At 34.8% G+C, this 22,370-nt stretch overlaps 1 protein-coding gene and 1 non-coding gene across 11 annotated transcripts in view; both read right to left on the bottom strand.

Moving 5' to 3' along the window:
- Positions 1-206: 206 nt before the first annotated feature.
- The window catches only part of UBE2D3 (ubiquitin conjugating enzyme E2 D3), a 29,594-nt gene continuing 7,430 nt past the window's right edge, over positions 207-22,370 (bottom strand). For 3 of the 10 annotated variants that reach the window (XM_059887355.1, XM_059887356.1, XM_059887354.1), the window contains exons 3-9: positions 14,116-14,179; positions 13,994-14,043; positions 8,153-8,230; positions 7,082-7,187; positions 4,732-4,825; positions 4,261-4,310; positions 2,650-2,754 (exon numbers count right to left, since the gene is read on the bottom strand). In XM_059887355.1, the coding sequence (XP_059743338.1) occupies positions 4,262-4,310; positions 4,732-4,825; positions 7,082-7,187; positions 8,153-8,230; positions 13,994-14,043; positions 14,116-14,179 (441 nt within the window). In that variant the 3' untranslated portion in view covers positions 2,650-2,754; position 4,261. 10 annotated transcript variants of the gene reach the window in all.
- On the bottom strand, positions 5,154-5,226 carry TRNAG-UCC (transfer RNA glycine (anticodon UCC)). Its single transcript has one exon. It is a non-coding gene; the product is annotated as a tRNA-Gly (tRNA).

Raw genomic sequence — 22,370 nt, 5'->3', positions numbered from 1 at the left:
ATACTTTTAAAAAATTGTGAGTACACCCACACAAGAAAGCCAAGTAGTTTCTTTTAAATCTGATTATCACATTGCAAACTTGCCCAGGAATGAGTCACTTAAAATGTAATTTACCATTACGTCAACTGGACTATAATCCTCACAGGTTAAGATAAACAACATAATTTAAAACTTAATTATGCATTAAAAGATGTAAGAAACAGGAAGAACCAAAATCAATTTTTAATGTTAATCATCATTTCAGTGCTATACATGGCACTATTAGTATATATGGGGGAAAGGACAAATTCTTGGATTCTTTAGAAGGTTTCACTGCAGATGATCTCAAGTCCAGTGTTCATACATTCAAAAATGTTGGTTTTCCAGGTACTTTTACTGTTCTGTTAAACCTGGAGAAGCCTTTATGGCTTGTTCCCTTAGAAGTGACATAGGAAAAATAGAAAGCATCAAGTCAAAGATACAGAGAACTGGACACATCTATTAATCATTATGACAATAGCTTTAGGAAGTCATCTCTATAAAAACTTAAGGGTTATCTATAGCTAAAAAGGTCAATTTGAAAGCCAAGTAGAATCCAGCTCTGACAAATATTTTATTCATTGCTGGTTTTCAAGAAATGATATGCCTACTATAAAAGCTATTATTTTGAGGGAATCTCGTAATTATCCTAAAAATAGAGCCAAAAAGTTTCTTACCTTGTGGAGGTATCTTACTTATTTGTACTTTGAATCCAACACAGTTTTAACAGTATAATATGTACCCTTGAGTTATTTTTAAAGCAAAGATAGAATGAAAAATTCACTCGTTGGAAAATGGTATAACTGGATTGATATTTCTCAATGAAATGCTTATTACAGAATTAACAAAGCCAAAACATTTTCAGAAGGCATGCATTTCACTTTCAGTTTAAAGAACCTTAATTCAATAAATCATGTCCAAACTACATATTAAAATGTTTATAAAAATCAAGCTTTAACATTTATTTTATATCTAGCTTTCCACATCTGTGTGCAGACAAGGAGTAAGATTGCACATAAGTGTAAGCAGTGCAAATATGTGTAAGTGGAGAAAAATCACAGATGTGCTAGAAATTGAATACAGGACCATAAGAAAGCAATGGACAAATCAAAGAAACTAGGAAAAAGTAATAAAACTATAGGGTCAGAATTAGAAAGGGTGAAGAATGATAATGCCCTTGTTACTACAGAAGTTACATTAAGTGGCACAGATTGCACTTGTCAAACAAAAAATAATCCAATAGCATTGACTTTTATTCATTCACGTTAAGTCACCTGAAATGGTATCTGTTGCATTTAAATGCTCATTAATGTAAATGGCTGAACAAATCCATTTTAATGGATATTCAATCCATTAAAAAAACTCAATATCCCACATGGTTAAAGTCACTTCAACATAGCCTCATGACAACTCCCACACCAAAACAGTACTTTATTTTGTAAATTTTGACCCATTATTACTCCCATGTTATGGTCTTTTCAGCTGTCAAGCGTACAAGGTGAAGAAAAAATTTAGTTAGACGGGGGTTGCACCTGGAAAATAAATTTCTTAAACTCCATATACATGTTTCAAATCTGCTGGGTCCCAAGTCCATCTATGAACTCCCAGGCTGCCAGTATCATGTGCAGCATACTAAAGCTACACTATCTGAATAGCTTATTAATTCTGCATAAATCAGGTCAACCAATGTGTCAACCTGTAACAGACTGCACATTTTTAACTGAACATGGCAAAATATTCACTCTCTTGAACTTTACATCATCTTTGATGTCAAACAATGAGGCAAATCCCAACAGTATATACAAAAAACAGCTTTGCGTTTACAAAAGATTGTTTCCCATACTGATTAATCCAGGCAGCTAACTCATTGGTTTATGCAACTTTATTGAAGAAAAATAAATCAATTACTAGCAGAGCTATTAGTTGATCACTCATCCATTGACAACTTGCATTATTTATTCAGTGCTATATTAAACAGTGTATTGGAAGATAGATTAACTAATAGCTCCAAGCCTCCTAACAATTTAAATGAAAATTACAAAATGTTTTGAGACCCTATTTTGGAATACAAAGGGTGTTTGACTTCCAATTTCCATTCTCTGTAGAACAAGAACAGGTCATTCCTTTATTGACATGCATAAAATACATCACATTTTCTGTTCTGCTGATGCTATAAATTCAATACCAATTCTCCAGCCATATCAGTTATGAGCATAAAGTATATCATGTAACCTCAAATCTCTAACAGTGGAAGGCTTAAACAAGAATGGATGCTGCTAGAATAATGCTGCTTCCTTTGATGTGACAACTCAGCATCCATCTCCCTCCCTCTCAGATGATTCTTCAGCATGTTAGAGCAGTGAGGAATGGTTTTAGTCTCATAACCAAGTTAGAGTGAAGACATTGGCCACATAATACACATGCTCCATTTTTTTTTAAAAATTCTGAATCTTGGGCAACTGTTCTCTTGTAACTACTTTACAGTTTCTAAAAGCAGTTATTGTCCAAAGCTGGAAGAACTTAAGTCTTCTCAGATGAGCATGTGAATGAATGGAGGGAGGTAAACAAAAAATAAAATTAAAAAAGATGAGGTCTGATAGGGGAGCAGCCGGATAAGAAAATCAAAAAAGGAACAGTAATTTAAAGTTTATTCCAGCTATAATGCAGGTTATTCTGACTTTAAGGTAGCATCACATGGCATACTTCTGAGTCCATTCCCGAGATATTCTGTTGTACCTGTAAATAAAAAAGATGTTATTTAAAAATTTAAAATAATTCTTAACACTTAAAAGGTAAGGAAAGAGTATTTTATTTCTAGACTTATCATGGAGTCATCTTTAATGGCTACGATTAGGATAAAGCCAAGAAGGAAGAAAAAACACTGGTACTCAAAGCACTGTAGGAAACAAGACCCTTATGCTTCAATATGGTGAGTGTCCTAATCACTCAAAGTAATATTATAATAAACATACAGATAGGCTAGCAAAAATCAAAGACCTTTTTTCTCTCCTACTACTGAGCTACTGGTCTATTAGAAATTTTACAATTAGTATACATTCCAACAAATGTTAACTTTTTCTCACAATTTGCCATGGACCTATTATCAGAATAGTGCACTTATCTGTAGATCTATAGAAACTCCCATGAAAGCCAGACTGGGCAATGAACTAATAAACATTTTTATCTGAATCCTGGACTTCATGATAATTTACTTCACCCTGGATATTACCTAAAAGAGAAAATGCCTTTGAGACTTCAGCATAGGTAGAAGATTAAGACACTAGGGAAGATGATAAAAAAGCAGTAATGTTTAAGAGGAGGTGGGCTGTGAGTTATATGTGCTAATCAAAATCATCTGTTACTTTTAAAGGGTGGCGGCTGGCAATGAACAAACCCCACCTGAGACCTGATGGATGAAACTAGGAGGAGTACAAGTAGGGGCATCTTTGTTTAACATGATCAACAGTAATTCATACACAAGCAAGGATATTTCCTGCTGAGGAAGATCACAAATATTGATAAAATGCTATCAATTTCTCCCTATTACTACCATGCCACAGAACAAAAATTATAGTGATAACCTTAAGAAAGGAATATCTAAAAGGACATAGAACTGATTTATATTTACAGTTTGACCTCTATAAAAGTACTAACTTCGTTTCAAACCGAGAACTAAACATAGTTCAACCATTTTTCTAACTTTAAGTTCTTTCTCTACCAATTCGTGGTTACCTCACTTAAGGATACCTCTCGTAAAGCCAGCACTTTAAAGCAAAGGTTTCACTTAGCATACAGGTAGCCACAAAGTATAGCTATCACTAATGCATGCTTGTCAGTAATGAACATTTAGTATAGATAGTGAGGCTTTAAAAAGTGTTTATCCCTTACATTATTATCTCTTGGCAAAATTTTAACTAAGTTACCACATTCCATATAGTATTGAAGTTTAAAATATACCAACTTTAAAAGTTAAAATTTAAATACTATAGTAGTTTGAAAAAGATACTAAAATTTTCATTTCTTACTGGTGCTATATAAACTCTGCTTTGCCATGCAAAAATACTCTCAAGCAATAATGACTGCTGGGTATACTTTCACGCTAAACAAGCAGTTAAGTGTACAGTTTTCAGAAACTGCCACATCAGTTACCTTTGGTTAGTTAATATAGTGCCTTAACGCATGCAGCACTCATGTGCTGGCAGTACCATGAATAAGCGCACCATATTGTGCAGATCCTCTTACCCTACAACATAGCGTATTTCTCTGTCCACTCTCTTGCTAACCTATTGTACCTAATTGAACAAGTATACTGAGCATTAATTATAACATACGGAAATTATAATGGTAAAGTTGTACATAAAGAATTCAATATATAAAATATTTAGACTAAATTTTTACAATAGTACCAATATTTTTCTCATTTTAAATGTGATTGGGGTGAAGAAAAAACACCTTTCTTCCTCAAACTTAAACGTGATAAACTGCTGAACATGTTAGAAAAAGAAAACATAACCTAGGAAATTAAAAAAAAAAACCAACAAAAAACCAATTACATTTCAATAACTAGCTTCTGCACATTTCAACTACCATCTTACCAGAAATAAGCGTCAAGTCTCCTTGGCATCATGCCACAACTTACAGCAAAGTATATAATACTAACTCATTAAGAAAAGCCACTTTTTATATTGTTTTCTCAAATTACTACATACTTACTTATCTCTGTCTGTTTTATAGATCCGTGCAATCTCTGGCACTAGGGGGTCATCTGGGTTTGGATCACATAGCAGTGAACAAATGGATAAAAGAACTGGAAGAAAACAAATGTCTGTTACCCACCACTGGGAATTTGGTTGAATAAAAGTATTTAAAAACAAGTATTATAATATAAACCTCAATCCTCAAAAGAGGATTAGTTTCTATCTTAATTTCCATAAGACAAAGCTTTATAGAGATTTTGATTCATACAAGACAAGTTCCTGGTAGTTGAGAGATCCTAAAAATAGATATTTGTTAGCTAGTTTACTGACTAGATACAAAAATCTGCCAAATTCAGAAGTTCTGAGATAGTGAAATGATGCCGTATTAATTTATATTACCTTTTCTTTTGCTACGCCACGTTGAATGCGGGATCTTAGTTCCCTGACCAGGGACGGAACCTGTATCCTCTACAGTGGAAGTGTAGAGTCCTAACCACTGGACCACCAGGGACTTCTCTATATGAACCTTCTCAAATAGTGAAGTGGAGTTTCTTGGTAATGGCTGGAGGGAGGTGGGGGGTGGTGGTGGGGACTCTGAATTAGAGTACAGCTATGCAATACATGCTTAGCTGTTTAGCTTGATAAAATAATCCATTTTCTGTCCTACTCTCGGAGGAGTTTCACAAAAATACCCAACTGCCCCAATGACTACAGGTTTTATCTCCCAGAATTTATAAGGTAGAGACCATATCCAAGAATTTTGGTTAAATTAAAAAACAAACAAAAAAAACACCAAGATCTACTACTGAGTAGCTCTTCAGCTACAGCTCTCACTCTGACCTATTCAAAACATTAACTTAAAAGATGTAAAGCATCATTAGGAATATGTATCTAATTCATTGTGAATACAAATTATGTGCCACTGTGCAAAGTTTTATAAAAAGTTTATGATATAAAAGCTTAATGTGGTTACGACAATCCTTGAAGATAATAGCAATACCATGAAAAAAAATAATTACAGAAAATAGAACTTTAAACTCAAGTGCAGGATCAGAAATAAAACTAAATCTGCACTTACAGAAACAGTGTTCAGTATTACAGTGCATTCCCAATGATGGTAAAACCAAACAAACCTGGAAAATAGTATTAAAGTCTTCTTCATACCAGGTGCCTGGTGTTAAGAGAAAAGAAAAGACCTGAAAAGAAACTTGAATGTATCCAGGGGGGTGAAAAATGGGCCTAAAATAATGCTGCACCTAAAAGAACGACAGCAGCATTTACCCAAATTGTCCCCACTCCTCACACAAAAGTGTTTCTGATTAATCAAACAAAATTTTGGGAATGCTAGACAGTCCCTTCAAAGAGATTCAAATGCACTGTACAAGGACACAAAAGGCTTGATGTCCTGACTTAACAAATGAATAAACAAACAAAACCTGTTTCACTTGGCATTTACCATACTTCTAAAAATAAAACTTTTTGTAAAACACTATTAACTATTTCAAGAAATAATCTGGGGAATGCTACATTAAGTATTCAGCCAAAAAATAAGAATGCTTAGAGTTAGCTGCTATCCTCAAATTTCTGAAATACAGTCATAATTAGCAACATTAAAAACTCATTTTGTGTACTAAGGAATCCTAATAAGCCAGCATCAAAAACTGAAAATCACTAAAAGGCAGACTTCCTTCTCATTAAGTAGCTTTGTGGTAGGTGATTTTTATTTGTAGGGTAAAAGTGACATAAAAGCCACCAGAGTTGTTTGAAAGAGATGGAGAGATATTCCATCTCCATCTGGAACACCAATGTGGAAACCAGACAACCTATTAAAGATGCCACACAACAGATCCCTATTATAGTAGAAGAGCAGATATCTAGAGACCTTTCCCAAGACTATGCATTTTAGACTATTATTAGGTAGGAAACAACCTACCATGATACATGAAAACTTAACTAAAGGTTTCTTAAAAAGGTTTTTTATCTAAAAAATAAGAAACACAGGAAAATGAAATCAGAATTTTCCCATAAGAAACCTCAAGTTCAAAAGCTCTGTTAACTTTAGGTATACCACTTTTGCTAAATGGCAACAAGTGAGTGAGATGTACAAGTGGCTTGGGATTGAAAAATATACTAAGAAAGCTATTAAATGCTGCTATTGTTATTTGCAAATAATGGCCCCCTCCATCTGAATGTTAACTTCTTCCCACAAAATCTTTAATCAATACTGCTAAAAGCAAAAAGCATGTACTTCTTGTTCTTTTCTCCATCTTTATAAAAAAGCTGGCATTATAAAAATACTTAGGTAAGTCAGCTCAAAAATGAAACTCCTTTAACTATTAGAAAAATCAAAGCCGCTAGTATTTTACCTTTAGAAATAGTTAAAGCAGGAGACCACTGTGATCTTAGAATATCGAGACAAATGCTGCCATTACTGTTAATATTTGGATGATAAATTCTTGTTGTAAATGCAACCTAAAATAAAAAAACAACTTTATTTTTCCCAAATAAAAACAAGCATTGTAAACTTTGACAAAAAACTGTAGCTACACTTAAAATAGTTAAAAATTTTAAAAATATAATAGCTAAAAGTTATACACATAAAAGCACCTATATTCTGACCCAGATCCTTCAGGGGCTTCTTTTTAATTAAAATGGAAAATATAACCATGCGGCAAAAATTTTATTATCAGTGGTATGGTGGGTTTTTTCGAAGGTTAACTTTGGCCCTACCATAGCATGAGTATCAAAGGAGCAACTTGAAGGGAATTCAGGATTCACTAACAAATTAGAAACTTTCCGATGTAGACCAAAGCATACAGACTAGCTCATTTAAGGCATCAAGGTACAAAGGCATGTATTAGAACCTCCATTTCCAACTGTACATAAAACACACATTTGAATATCACAAAAGTATCTTCATTTAAAGTAACTGTCATATTGTACCTGTAACAGACTTGTGAAGATAGTTTATGTGTGCAAACTCAAAGCCCAAAATATATTGTAGTCTTAAATCCCAACACAAATATGGTATACTTTTTAGCAACATGTGAAAACGCACAATGAAGGTGAGTATTTGGAAGGCTAGTATTTAAGACACTAGAGTTACTGATCCAAATCTGTGTAAGCACAATAAAGTGGGAAAAATGCTTCCACATGGTGTATTTGAGCCTTGCAACATAAAGGATAAGGCAATTCTTAACTTCAGTTACAAAGTTCAAATCCAGGTTTAGCTCTTCTTTTAACTAAGGCTAACAGCATTCAACATCAGTGATTTAATTCAGTATATGCATTCAAGCCCCAATTATTCTTATTCATTATACACTCACACTAGTTTAGCCTTAACTTAATCAGAACCCTAATGTCTAGGAATGTTCTATTCCTCTGGAATAAAATACAAATCTTTACTTACAGACTTCGGAGTGGGGGGGAATACTTGCCTTAGGTGGTTTGAAGGGGTAGTCTGTAGGAAAATGAATTGTCAAAAAGAATACACCGCCTTGATATGGGCTGTCATTCTGTGAAAAGAAAAATATGCTTAACTCTGCTATTTAAAATGATGCTAAATAATTCATGTTAACATTTATTTTCTAAGCATTTCTCTAATATGAAGCAAAATTACCTATTTACACGAAAATAGTCTAAATTATTCCATGATAAAGTTCTTATTAGTGAAAAATCACAATATTTACTATAGAATAAGGAATTGTAATTTAGATCCTGTTTTACATGAAGTCTAAGAATTTTAGAAAAACTATTCAGAAACACAAGGTTCTAGATCCTAGTTCTCATAAAGTACAGTTAACAATGAAGTCTACATAATAATGTATCAAATTATAATCTGAAAATACAGTTTACATGTATTTGTTGAGTATTTCTTCTAATGACAGTCACATATACACAAACAACTTTGTACCTTAACAGGCTATTCTGGTCACTGCCAAACCAGAAAAACTCCCCTCAGTAAGGGAAGTAGAATAGAAATAAAGGAAGTTTCTAAGAAGTTTCGTTCCCAACTGGCCCCTCAAAATTCTCATTTAATAAAACCATGATAGTCTTTTCTTCAAAATCACACCACTAAATTCTTTATAGTAAGTCAATACATAAAATTACTAGATTTGGAAGACTTGGGATGTTTGCTTTGCACACTTGAAACAGAAGATATAAAATTTCAAGCTACAGCAGTACTTTTTCTCCTTAAATGTTTTGCTCATTGTAATTTGAGTATGAAAAACTCCTCAGTAAATAAACATCATATAACATTAGTATGAAGTAACATTTGGGAGAAACTTACTAGTATTCCACATTTAATTTAACCAATACCAAGAAAAAGATATCACTGTTGCCATTTCATGAGTAAATAAAATAGGACTTAAAGTAACTTAGTGAACTATACAATTTGTTCAAGATAAAACCAGGATTCAAACCCAGGTATTCTGAAAACCAACATATCAAAGAATAAAAAGAAAGTGATATGGTCAAGGATTTTAAGGTCAAAGAGTTTTTTTTTTTTTTTAATGGAATTGCATAATTGCCTCTGGATATGCAGAGTCAACCTGCAAATGTGTTTGAAAATCTCAATACCTATTCCTCTCCATTTGAGTGAGGATGTATACAGTGCTATCATGAACCTTTTATTGTATTATGCCCACTCCTTATGCGAGGCAAATAACCTTGGCAGGGCTGACACTGTAGTACAGCTCATTTAATCCCACCCCTCTGTAAAATTAATAAACATTAGTTGAATTACTAACTCCATTCTACTTACTAGGTAAGTGAAAGGGACACAGAATAATTTCTCATCTTGGTAAGTCTACAGTCTGGTAGAGATATATAGTGAAATTTTATAAGCTATTATGAAGAAATGAACAAGGGTATATACCTGGCGTTTAAAGGAGCATGGTCAGTTTACTGACCATCAAGTTAAAAGATACATACTACTTAATGGGAGAGCTACTATTTGAATGTCTTTCCTACTTCCATGTCCCTCTGCTTCATAATGCCTACAAAACTCTAATTCAAGAAAATTAAGACTGCAAAATAGCATCTGAGAAGTACAGAAAAATCAAAGACACAAGAATGTGATCCAAATTTATTAGATTAACATATCATTGTTGAATAATGACTATTCATTGGAAATAGATGCTTCAAATAGCAAACACTTTTATAAAATAGGCTCATATGGAAGATACATTTTTACTGAGTACAGTTAACAATTTAAGGGTAAACTGTTTTAATGAAAACATGTTTTCGTTAAGCTTAATTTCAAAAATTCTGTTTAAGCTTTCATTCCAAGTTTCATACAATCAAGCATTATATCTGACTGCTTCTTAAAGGTAGTCTAACAATAGATTTAGTCAAAATCAAATTTCATCTCACTTGTTCAAGAAAAAAAAAAAACTTATAGAATGAAAATATTTCAATGTTATAAATTAACACCAAAACTCCAGCAAAGAGGAAAAACTGGTAAAAACAATACACGATCTAAAGATAACCAAAACATGTCACCTAAAAACTAAGGCTCTACATTTGAATTTACCATAAATCAAACAAATATACCAAGAAAAACAAAAAGGAATACTTTGATAAACAAACTGAGCCAATCTTAGAAATGAAGAATACATAACGGATCTCTTCTTAAGAAACCTTCTACCCTGGTTTTGCTACAATTAGTCCAAACTGCTCCTCCCTCAGTGTCTGTCTGTACTCTTCCCCTAAGGCAACAATGATATACTGATATTCTGCTTCTATCTCCTGTCCCACACTTATTTTGGTAATTCTAGGATCTATCTTTAGTATAGTTATTCCTTCTAGGACATATTTTCAATTGCCTATTGAGTATGTTCTACTCGGATGTCTCAAACTGAAACCACAATAGTCAAGCCACAAACTAGGATCTCATCATTGATTCTTTCCCATCTTCTCATAGTAGATACCAAATCTCAAAAATCCGTAATAGTCTTCTGAACTGGAGTCCTCTCCTTTGTATCCACTGCTTTAGCTCAAAATCTTACTAACTTTTGTCTACATTATGGCAATGGTTTACTACTGGTATTCCTGCCTTCACTCTGGTTTTCCCCTCCAATTTATGCCTCACCCTAATGCTGAAGTGGTCTTTTCAAGATAAAAGTTAACTCCAGCTTGAAATCAAGCACAGCTTGCCAAGACTGAAGTTCAAATTCCTGTGCTTTAATGATCTGGTTTCCAACAATCTAGTCTCATCTTTCACCTCCTCTCCAGAATACGCTTCTTACTTCACAGTAAATAATGCTTCACATTTTTCTCATATTTCTTTCCCCTACACTTGGAATATTCTTCCTTACCCACAGGATTCTACCTATATTGTAGGGTCCATCTGATGCTTAAATGTTTTTTAAAAGGTAAATAATACAGTCCTCCCTGAGTCCAAACTGCTGGCTGCCCTTTTAAAATATCTTGCTCTGTATAGTTACTATTATTCAACAAAAATTTAACATTTAATTTTCCTCTTACACTATACAGCTCCTTAAAGAGTAAGTGTACTAAAGATGAGTTTTCATGTATTATTAGCCTTTGCAGGGAAAACGTAATAGTCAACATAAACTGAAAAATTCACCCCTGTGTAACAATAAAACATTTCATATGGACCAAATATTTTACTTCAGATAGTTTTTGTAGCTGATTCTGCTCAGGCTGCCAACAATTACATTATTCACACACACAATATGTGAATGACTATTTATCTTAGATTAGGTGGAATGAAGTTATTGTGGTTCTCAAAATAATTTCAAAATTCCTTCTAACAGCTCCATTTCCAATTTTAAAAAGTAAGCACAGAAATATCAGAAACAGGTAAGGAAATTAAGCAGCTTCTCACTGCATCAATTTGTTACAGAAATTTCCCTTAGTAGAAAATAACCAACAAAATTTAAACACCACGTAACTCGCAATGGTCTGCCAATTCTTTCAAAGCTTTATCAGCATGTGTGATCCAAAGTATCTTGTCTTCAGAAAGAATAAGGTAGCACACAGGTTTTAAGAATCATGTGTTTTTGCTCCATCATCAAGAGCACTTCCTTACTATACTCCACCAAAATCCAACAGTAACTCTACTAACAAAATAAAATTATCTAATCAAACTGTGATGTTTTGTCACAAAGATGCAGTAAAAAGTCAAAGTAACATGGTTTGTTTCATTGATATACTTAATAGTAAGGGTAACTGTTAACCATGTACAAGCTGACATCGAAACTTAGGTGCTTACTTATGAAACGCGATTAAGATCTGCATTTTGGGTGAGTTTTTGTAACTTTTGACTCATTCCTGATATTGTCAAAAAATGAGAATTAACTTCCGTAGAAAACCAGTAAATTTCAGAGGCTAATGTTACTAAAGCAGAACTATGTTATTATGGTATAAACATAATTTTTGCTCTTGTTAATCAGGGGTAGAGTTCTGAAAATAAAATATTTGTTTTTGAAAGAAGAAAATTGCTATCCTTTATATTAACAGGTTGCTGGAAAAAAAATTAGCAAAAAATAACCATAATCTGAAATATATATATGAAATAAATGAAAAATGTTTCCTGAAAATAAAAGCAAATCAAACACCCCAAAATTTTTTCAGATAAGCAATTTCCTATTCTATGGAAGACTACTAATGAGCTCCTCAATTATGCTTCACTTTGATTTACTAAAGGTGAACTTTTGGAAGGGAATAAATAAAAAAAGCAGTTTCAAAAATCAAGCAGAAAAACATAACACTGTTTTAAAATAACTGGTTTATTACACACACCATCCAATCACAAGTCTTGACTACCAACTCTTTCATGCTTTATTAGTACTGACAACTCATTTTCATGAGAGTATCTTAAAGCACCTCCGAATCAAAGATGAGTTTTATTTGGTTCAGATATGGCAAGGCATTGTACTGAATTCTGTGCTTTGAAAACTGGTGATCTATAATGGGAAAATTCTACAAGTTGCAAATTTAAGTGCCTAAGTGGACTTGGTAGACTGTGGCAGATACACACATCTCATCTGAAAAAAAGGAAGCACTTGCTATTCCATCCTAAGCCTAGTCAGAAGGTTTTTATGCGAAGACTGTCAACTTTTAAAACACTGTGTGGGTCAGGAATTCTCTGGTGGTTCAGTGGTAAGACACAGTACTTCCACTGAAGTGAGGCACGGGTTCAATCCCTAGCTGGGGAAATCATAAAATCCCCCAAGTCATGCAGTGCAGATAAAAAATAAAACACTGCCAAACTGGGTCAGCCATGAGTCACATAAATATGTATATTTAAAGGGGGTGGGAAGCATAGAGCAGTGGCAGATCACAGTTTTGTTACCAATTAGACAAAAGCAAGCACTTAAAACAGTAAAAATATACCTGGAGGTAACTGGAAACAATCCTGACTCTGTAGTTTTCATTAGGATAATCCAGACATACTTTGAACTATTAAAAATATCCCCTTCCATCTTATTTATAATCAGAACTGTTAAATAAACATGTGCTAATCCAACCCACCCTCTGGCTAACTTTTCAAGGATATTTCCTCTTTTATAATTATGAACTACTTATTATCTCACCTAGTACATTATTGCCATTTATATTGAAATTAAAATACAAAAGGGGTAAGAAAGCAGAAAATTCAGTAACAAACACACAACTCAGAACAGAAATCCTCACGTGCCTTCCAAGTTAAAAAAAAAATGTTAAGTATTGTGCAAGATACAGTCTTACCCCAAGATGTTTTACTGCGCTCTAATTCTGTGAAATTCTTAGATGGTATCCATAATTCTGAATATTCAATTATCCAGCAATACAGTTTCTTATCTACCCAGGATAGAAAGGAATTTTGCTGTATTCAAAATATCACTTTCTACCTAAAAATATTCAAATTTTATATGAAACTAAAGTTCTAGAAAAACTCAAAATATCAAAATAATACAATTAAGCTAGATTTTAGGCAGTTACACATTCAGAGTCTCTGAGTAACACCATGATATGGTCAGAAAACTAATTGGCTCTGTAAATCAGCAAGTTCTGTGACAATACTTTACACTGCTATGAGGGAAAATTAGAAGAGATATTTGACAGGTCACAGAAATGCTAAACATAGAACCCAGGGAATACTGTACTTAACAAATGACTAGTTTCTTTCAAAAGCAATACAATTATGGCATATCCCAAATAGAATTACAATGTAATGAAATAAAGCTATAAAGAGTTAGTTAAAAACTACAAACTAGATTAATGCTGCGTTTTTAATTAAATCTTTGCTTTTCATTATCAGTACTTACAGGTCCCATAATTGTGGCTTGCCAATGAAACACTAGAAAAAGAAAATACTCTTGTTATTGTCTAAAAATATACAAGCTTTTTTGAAACTAATGGTAAAAAATCAAACTTGAAAATTACTTACTATCATCCCCAACTGGACCTGCAGAACATTGTGCTGGAGGGTCACGGGCCAAATCACTAAGTTCCTACACCAAGATAGAAAATGCTGGGTCATAAGACCGTAACAGAAAGAGTCATCTGCTTTGTTATTTTCACACCATTCTTTAAGGGACATATAATCACAATTTACATCAACAATACATTTCATAAGAAATGAAAACATAACCAACCCTAGTCCAGTTCCTGGGACACACTAGGCATAGTTATTTTATAGACGCATAGCAGAACAATCATCTTGGCTAAGGGTCATGAAAGCATACACACACACTGATATGAATTTCCATCACAGGCATACCTTGTTTTGTTGTATGCTTCATGGATACTGTGTGGGGGTTGGGAGGGTGTTTTGTTTTTAAACAAATTGAAGGTTTGTGGCTATCAGGGCCCTCTTTCTAAAAGCACTTGCTCATTTTCTGTCTTTATACCATATTTTGATAATTTCTTGCACTATTTCAAACCCTATGTCAGTTAAAGAAAAAAGATTACAACCTGCTCAAGGTTCAGATGATTAGTGTTTTTTAGAAATACAGTATTTTTAAATGAACGTATGTACATTTTTAAAGACATAATGCTACTATACACCTAACAGACTATAGTAAACATAACTTTTATGTGCAATGGGAAACCAAAAATAAAAAATACGTGTGACTTGCTTTATTGTGATATTCGCTTTATTTTAGTCATCTGGAACCAAACCCTCATTATCTTCAAGGTGTGCCTGTACATGAACAAAAGCTGTCCTACAAAATGAAAATGTTGTAATCTGATACTTCCCTAGGTTAAGAACTTAGGGCAGTTTTCAACATTCCTATTATTGCTGAACTTTCAGACCATCTCACAGGCCCTTACTTTCTTAAATACTGTTCTTTCTGAAGCACACTACCCAGTGACCTCATTTTCTCCTTAAAAAAATCTCTCATGGGGCCAGGTAAGTATCCTTTTTGGTTTGATCTCCTTATCCCTATACTCAACACCTTGTCTTTCACTCAACATTGAGTATAACTCTGGAACAATCCATCTTTCTAGGTAGAAAAGTGGTTTGCACATAGCAAAATACAGAGCTTCCACAATTCCATTTGACCTTAATTCCCAAAGTGTATCTAACCCTTCCATGACTTGTGTATAACCCATAGGGATAATCTTGTAAGAAAACAAAGCTGCTTTTTTACAAGTTTTTAAAAAATTTATGATACAGCCTTATCTCTAAATACCAGTATGTAAATTTCTACAGCATAGGAATTTATAGACCCTGTTAAGATCCCCTGGAGGAGGAAATGGCAACTCACTCCAGTATTCCTGCCTGAAAAATTCCATGGACAGAGAAGCCTGGCAAGCTACAGTCCATGGAGTCACAAAGAGTGGGACACGACTTAGTGACTGAGCACACATGGACAATAATGGACTTCAAAGAAAAGGCAGGGAATACACTTTAGGAAGATAACGAGAAGTATGTGCCTTTACTACGCGGTCAAAATAATGCACTTCAGAAAACAGTCAACTGTTTAGAAATGTGAGTTTAGATTCATTCCAGTTTTAAAAAAAGTGTCAATAAAGAATTGTCCTTAAGAGTAATCATTTTGCACTATACATGCAGAATTATTGTGCTGTACATGTATTAAGTTATACAGAAAAGTGCCTTGATAGACACTTTGCCAATTTGCTTCTGAAACTTAAACTACTTTTAAGTTTATCAAGACAGCCAGGGAATGCCAGGAGCCAACTTTAAGAAGATGGATGAGAAGTTCAGATCAGACCTTTACAGTTGCCTATGTAAATTTATTTCATATGTTCAACATATTTGAGAAAATTAATTCTAAACACTTTGATTCTGAAGGGTAGGAACCACAGAAGCCCTTATCCCAGAGTTAAGCAAATAGCTAAAGCAAGACAAAACAAAAAACCCCACAAGTGAAACTAAGCACAGAAAGAGGAGCCTAGTGGGCTATACAGTCAACTGGTTGAAGAGTCAGACACAACCGAGTACACGCGCACACACACCCCTTTAGCTTAGAACTGAACCACAGTTTTTTTTTTTTTTGAGAAAATTAAATAATGCTGGCAACTTGAACTAATCAACTATCCAGATGACTCTGTCATAGGCCAGATTAACTCCCATAAAGCACTGTAGTTAAGAATCCAGTACAGTCTAACTGATACAAAGAGAATTTTTTTCCATGTCTCAAACTTCTTTAACAAGTTCTTTTGTTTAACTGGTTCAATGAAAAAAAGATAAATCAGAAACCTAGGCAGTCTGATTTCCTCTTAAAGATCATAAGGGTCCAAAAAAGTCTATTTTAAGGTTAAAAATGTACCTATTCTGAACCACCCTCACTGCTTTCCTATACGACAATAAATTAACACAAAAATGCTACTAAAACCAAATACAAACTTGTGCATACAACTCAAATGCTCAAACACAGCAACATGAAATAAGGACGATGAATATGTTCCTCCCTCAACATGATCATAGTGGAGTCTCACTTTTAATCCAATTTAGACCCACTATGTCCTAGCGTTATTTCCTCACTCTAAAATAGAAATGCCTATTTTACAGAAGTTTTGAAGGGATGAATGAGGTAAAAGTATGCTAGCACACTATCTGGTATTTAATGTATTAGGTACTTAGCAAGCAGACTACCCATCTGGAAGGCAAGATTTCTTGGATAGGTGGCTCATTTATTAAACAAAATCAATCTGCTTTATAAATAGGCTACATTATTATAGCCTTAGCTCATTTAAATCTTTTGCCTGTGTGATTATGCTTAGTTGTCTATAACATAATCATCTAGCAACTGTCTGGCTCATGCTACAATATACATTAGTAATAACAGGTCAGCAATTCAGGGACTATTTGTGGATGTGGTTTTAAAGAAACCATTTTACCAGACTGCGTGCGTGTGTGCTAAGTCACTTCAGTCGTGTCTGATTCTTTGTGACCCCATGAACTGTAGCCTGCCAGGCTCCACTGTCCATGGGGATTCTCCAGGAAAGAATACTGGAGTGAGCTGCCATTTCCTTCTCCAGGGGATCTTCTCAACCCAGAGGATCGAACCCCCAGTTTCTTATGCCTCTTACACTGGCAGGCAGATTCTTTACTACTAGTGCCACCTGGAAGCCCAGGTTGAATCACACAAAATTGTTAATACTTGACCTTTTCTGCACTACAGAAACTGCAATTTCATGCAGTTCTATCTAAAAATGTCTAGTAAGCATTTGCATTCAAATATTACTAACATTAGTTTCTTACACAGATCTACCCCAAATCATGTACTTTTATGTACTTAAACACATTACAGAAGTGATGCTGAAACCCCTTCATAATAAAATTCAGGAATCTACAGTTGACCTGGAATATATCTATATCCTGTTAAAAGTTGCACATTTTATGAAAAAAGACTAATTAGATATTTTGAAACAGTTTTCCTGCACAGGGACATCTTTGAATCACCAAGCCTTTATGTGTTAGTATTCACTCCTTTAGAGTTAATGAACAATTTCAGGAAAAGTTAGCACTGAATTTCAGCTCTTCACTCCCATAATTTCAGGATCTTCTTCCCCTCAGATAATTTGTAAATGCTTTATGTTCCAAGTTCTCCATAACTAAGACATCTCTTAATACTCAAAGATCTATTATTTGGCCAATTAACTTATGTACCAAAATCCACTTTAACATCTGAACTTTGAGGATCAAAATACCTTTTACATAAATACAAAGACTTACTTCAAAGATACCAAATAATTCTCATGACACCAAAACATAAAAATATCTGAGCAGTGAAAAAACATGAGAAAAGCTTAAGAAGTCATCTCAGGTGCTCTTCTATGCAGCATTTTGAAGTGTGCTCAAACCACCTTCCCTTTCTGGAAATGTTTTTCTCTTACTCTCAACGTATGACTGTAGTGTTGGGTGATTGTTAGTTACCATTAACCAACTATTCAGAAAGGATAATCATAGAATTTCATACCCTCAGCTTCAGTGGTTAGCTCAGAGCTGGAAATAACGCAAGCTAGAACCTGATTGTATCAGTCTGTCCCTCTATCCCTACCGGAGATTTTTCAAATTGAAGCTAAAAACTGGAAAGGTCATTTCCTTCCTTCTCTAATCAGGAGCTGCAGGGATGTGACCCAGAGCTATTGGCAGGCACAAGCCCTGAAATTACATGATGAATCCAAAGAAAAAGAGGCCACATTGGGCAGCAGAGATTAAAAAAGACACACTTGGCATACAGATACGCAATTTCAGTTCCTAAGGCTGTAGCCTGCTCTAATTCCTACAGTTACTGCTTTGATTGTTAACTATTCCAGTTTTCTCCTAACAAATCCAATAAGTAGGGGGACAAAAAAATAGAGATAACCATCTTAAGCAGAGTGTTACCTGGGTTCTATTACTATTATACACATTTATCCCATGAAAATACAATGTACTGCTTTAATCTGGCTGTAACATGTGTAAGAAACAAATGAAGCCAAGTTGAAAAATCAAACTAGAGAACCAGAAAGAAATCATGTGTCTTACCTGGTAAAGAGCTAAACTTTCAGTGACAGAAGCTTAAGTAAAATCTATTTTTAAATAAAAAGCGTAATATTAGCACATTTCACCAAAGCATTTATTCATTTATATGGAGATTGCCTTTTTGGTGTCAAGCATATTACATCTGAAAATAACAAGATAGACCATGAATGCCTTCCCCAATAGACTAATAGAAAGCAGACATAATATAAAAAAATTAAAAAATTACGTTTCAAACAACCTGAATACTTAAAAGGCATTCAACTGCTTTGTGAATTTTGAAACGGTTATCATTAACCTTGCCTGAGTTTAAACCAGTGATATTTGAGCTCGGTCTTGATAGAGGGATAAGCATTCAAGATAGAGAAATTAAAATCCAGGGGAGTGAAAGAAAACAGGATGTTAAAAAACTTGCTTGTAGTTTGGTATACCAGACACACAGTGGGGTACAGGTTAAGAGAGTAGCAGATATGGCTAGAAAGGTTAATCAGGGCTGGATCTTTCGAGTCTTGAATACTATGGCAAAGCCTATTCCACAGGCAATGCGAAGCCATTGATCGCTTTCTGAGCAAGACAAATGGTTGAATTTTTTGATGTACCAGCAACAGTATTGGAGAAGGCAATGGCACCCCACACCAGTACCCTTGCCTGGAAAATCCCATGGACCGAGGAGTCTCGTGGGCTGCAGTCCATGGGGTCGCTAAGAGTCAGACACAACTGAGCGACTTCACTTTCACTTTCTACTCTCCTGCACTAGAGAAGGAAATGGCAACCCACTCCAGTGTTCTTGCCTGGAGAATCCCAGGGACAGGGGAGCCTGGTGGGCTGCCGTCTATGGGGTCGCACAGAGTCCGACACGACTGAAGTGACTTAGCAGCAGCAGCAGCAATAGTATACTAGAAATGACTGACTTTCTAGATCTTCAGATTTTAAGTGTTGCAGATGTTTCATGTACTCCCCACATACCCATCCCTTTCCCTGACAAGTTAACAAGACTATCCTAAATTTTTTTGACCATCCTAAATTTGGTTTCTGTAGTTTCTTCACATTTTCATACACTCCTAGCCATGTACATGGCATTATTTGTGACAAAGACTAGGAATTCTAATAATCTGATGAACTGCTGACCCTCTATCCCTAATACAGATGCCCACACAATAACTTTTACTTAACTTACGGGATATCAAAGACCATCCTCACCCACATATTGTAGGAACTCCTGCTACAAAGGATAGATGAATAGATAACTACATTAGGAACATAAACTTAAGTCACCAAGGATGAAAATTATCTTAACACACTGATCACTTTACCCTTACAATCTTATGGAAATAGGTCTTCTATCCATTTTACATTAGTGCCCCCTTAAGAGGGGAAAGCAAAGACTGAATCAAACCAAATGTAAGACACGCTGAGCTTCAGGACTGGTTGGAGAGCAAAGCAGTGTTATCTACTAGACAACCTAAAAGATAGGTCTAGAGATACATTTAAGGCTACCTTCTCAAGTGTCCTTGCTCCAAAGATGTATTTAAAGTTAATGACTACTTTGACACGGTATTTTGCAAACTGGAGACAAAAATTTCAATCCCACCAACCCAACTCTTCATTTTACTCAAGGAATAAATGCCACAAATTAAACAAGACACAGAAAATTGGTGTTTTCTTGTTTCTCCTTATTCACCGTTGGTTTGTATCTCACTATACTCAGATTGAGCCTAGGTTACCCATTTTTCAAGTTATGTGGACTTTAAAGTCAAGTAAGAAAACAATTATTTGTGGCACTGCAAGAACCGTATTTATTGGATTTGAGATCAGTTTCCAATGTAGCATCTATTCAAAGAATTTTCAAAAGCTATTTTGTCTTTGCTGTTCACCTTACAAAATGACTTTAGAACCTAAAGGTTTCAAAGGCTTTAGAGACAAAAACAACTTATAAAATTATACGAAAAACTTCAATTGTCAGCTTTTTGCTTCTTAGTAGTTTAAGAGGAACAGCGGCAAGAATCAGAAAGAACAGCTCATATATATAACCAACGAAGTCTTCGTACTTTGACCATACCTCCAGACCATAGAGAAAAGCACTACTTAGGTGGGTTCTTTACCAACTATCAAGATCACTGAAATAGAAAATAGGGGGCAGGGAGTTTGGCACACATTAGCTAAAGGCTTCACTCACCTTGAAAGGGCACTAAGATGGATCAACAACATATTAACTACGTATGCTTACGTGTGTGTACTCAGCTGCTTCTGACTCTTCGCGACCCCATAGACCGCAGCCTGTCAGGCTCCTGTCTGTGGAATTTTCCAGGCAAGAAAACTGGAGTGGGTTGCCATCTCCTACTCCAGGGGATCTTCCCAACCCAGGAATCGAACTCGCATCTCGTGCATCGGCAGGCAGATTCTTTACCACTATGCCACCTGGGAAGCCCCTAATATAACTAGGGCACAATGCTGAAAACTGTATTGTCCATTAAAAAAAAAAAGACACTTTTTCACCATGATGTGCTCTTGTGGGGAAATCTCCTTTGAGGATCACTTCCCTTTGAATTGCTTCTCCTGAGACCTCCTGAACACCTGGCAGTGTGAGAATCCAGGCCTTCTCCCACTGGGAAATATGCTTCTCCTTTCCCTTAAAAGCCTAAATAGACCCATAGAAAAATAAGTCAATGAATTTTCTCTAACAGCCAACCAACAGGTATAGCTTAAGCCAGTGAGTGTTTTCATCTGGAGGTACATGATTAAACAGTAATGAGTCTGACCATTGTTTATGTGGGACTCAAAAGCCTACAGTTTATTTTGAGGAAGATCTTTGCTTCTGTCATCATGGGACACAGTATTTTTGACAATTGACTATTAGAGGTAAAACATGAGAAGGATGAGAGATACTGGCTAAGAGCAGAAGTCTAAACATAATGCTAAATATTTGCTTTTGTTTCTCTAGCTTATAAATTGAAAAAATAAGATTATGAATAACCAAATTATAGACCAGACATATGGGTGGATGAGTTATTAGTAAGATTCAAAACCTCCAGTAACTATTATTTATGCATTCCACTAAACATTCTTTTAATGACCACCACTACTTACTCATTAGAGCAACATAACCAAAGCCAACATTTACAAAAACAAAGTTCCTATTTAATCAATTCTGCTGTTGAGGTGTAACTTTCTAAATAACCTTTTCTAGTTTGTCTAGTTCCATCATTCTCTCAAGGACTTGGCAAAACTTAACTCAGATGACTACTGTGGTAAGGTCAAGTACAATAATTATGATACTAAGTATAATAATTACCACCACATTCCACAATCATGTTATTCCAATCTCTGCCATCCATTTTGCATCAAAGTCATAATGACTAAAGTAGCACAGACACATTTTGTATCATCAATTTGGGGAAAACAAAGTTCATTCCCTTAGTATAAGCTATTTCTTGTATTTTATTTAAGAGCCAATTTCTTTCAACACTTTCACTTGAAGATTTGTATGACCATGGAAATCCACACGATAAAGACAGATCTTGCCTCTTAAACCTATACTGACCAACATAAAATATTACCCTAGGAGATGGATAAGATGAGGGCATGATGTAGGAAGCAAAGAGAATAAGTGCCTTAAGAAATTTTGAGATAAGAATCACCCTCAAAGAGGCTTTACAATCTAGCAAATATAAAGGTATATCCTCAGACCAATGATAAAGGTCAACATG

Source organism: Bos taurus, chromosome 6, assembly GCF_002263795.3.
Source record: "Bos taurus isolate L1 Dominette 01449 registration number 42190680 breed Hereford chromosome 6, ARS-UCD2.0, whole genome shotgun sequence".
Classification (NCBI taxonomy): domain Eukaryota; kingdom Metazoa; phylum Chordata; class Mammalia; order Artiodactyla; family Bovidae; genus Bos; species Bos taurus.
This window is presented reverse-complemented; position numbering and strand designations above follow the sequence as displayed.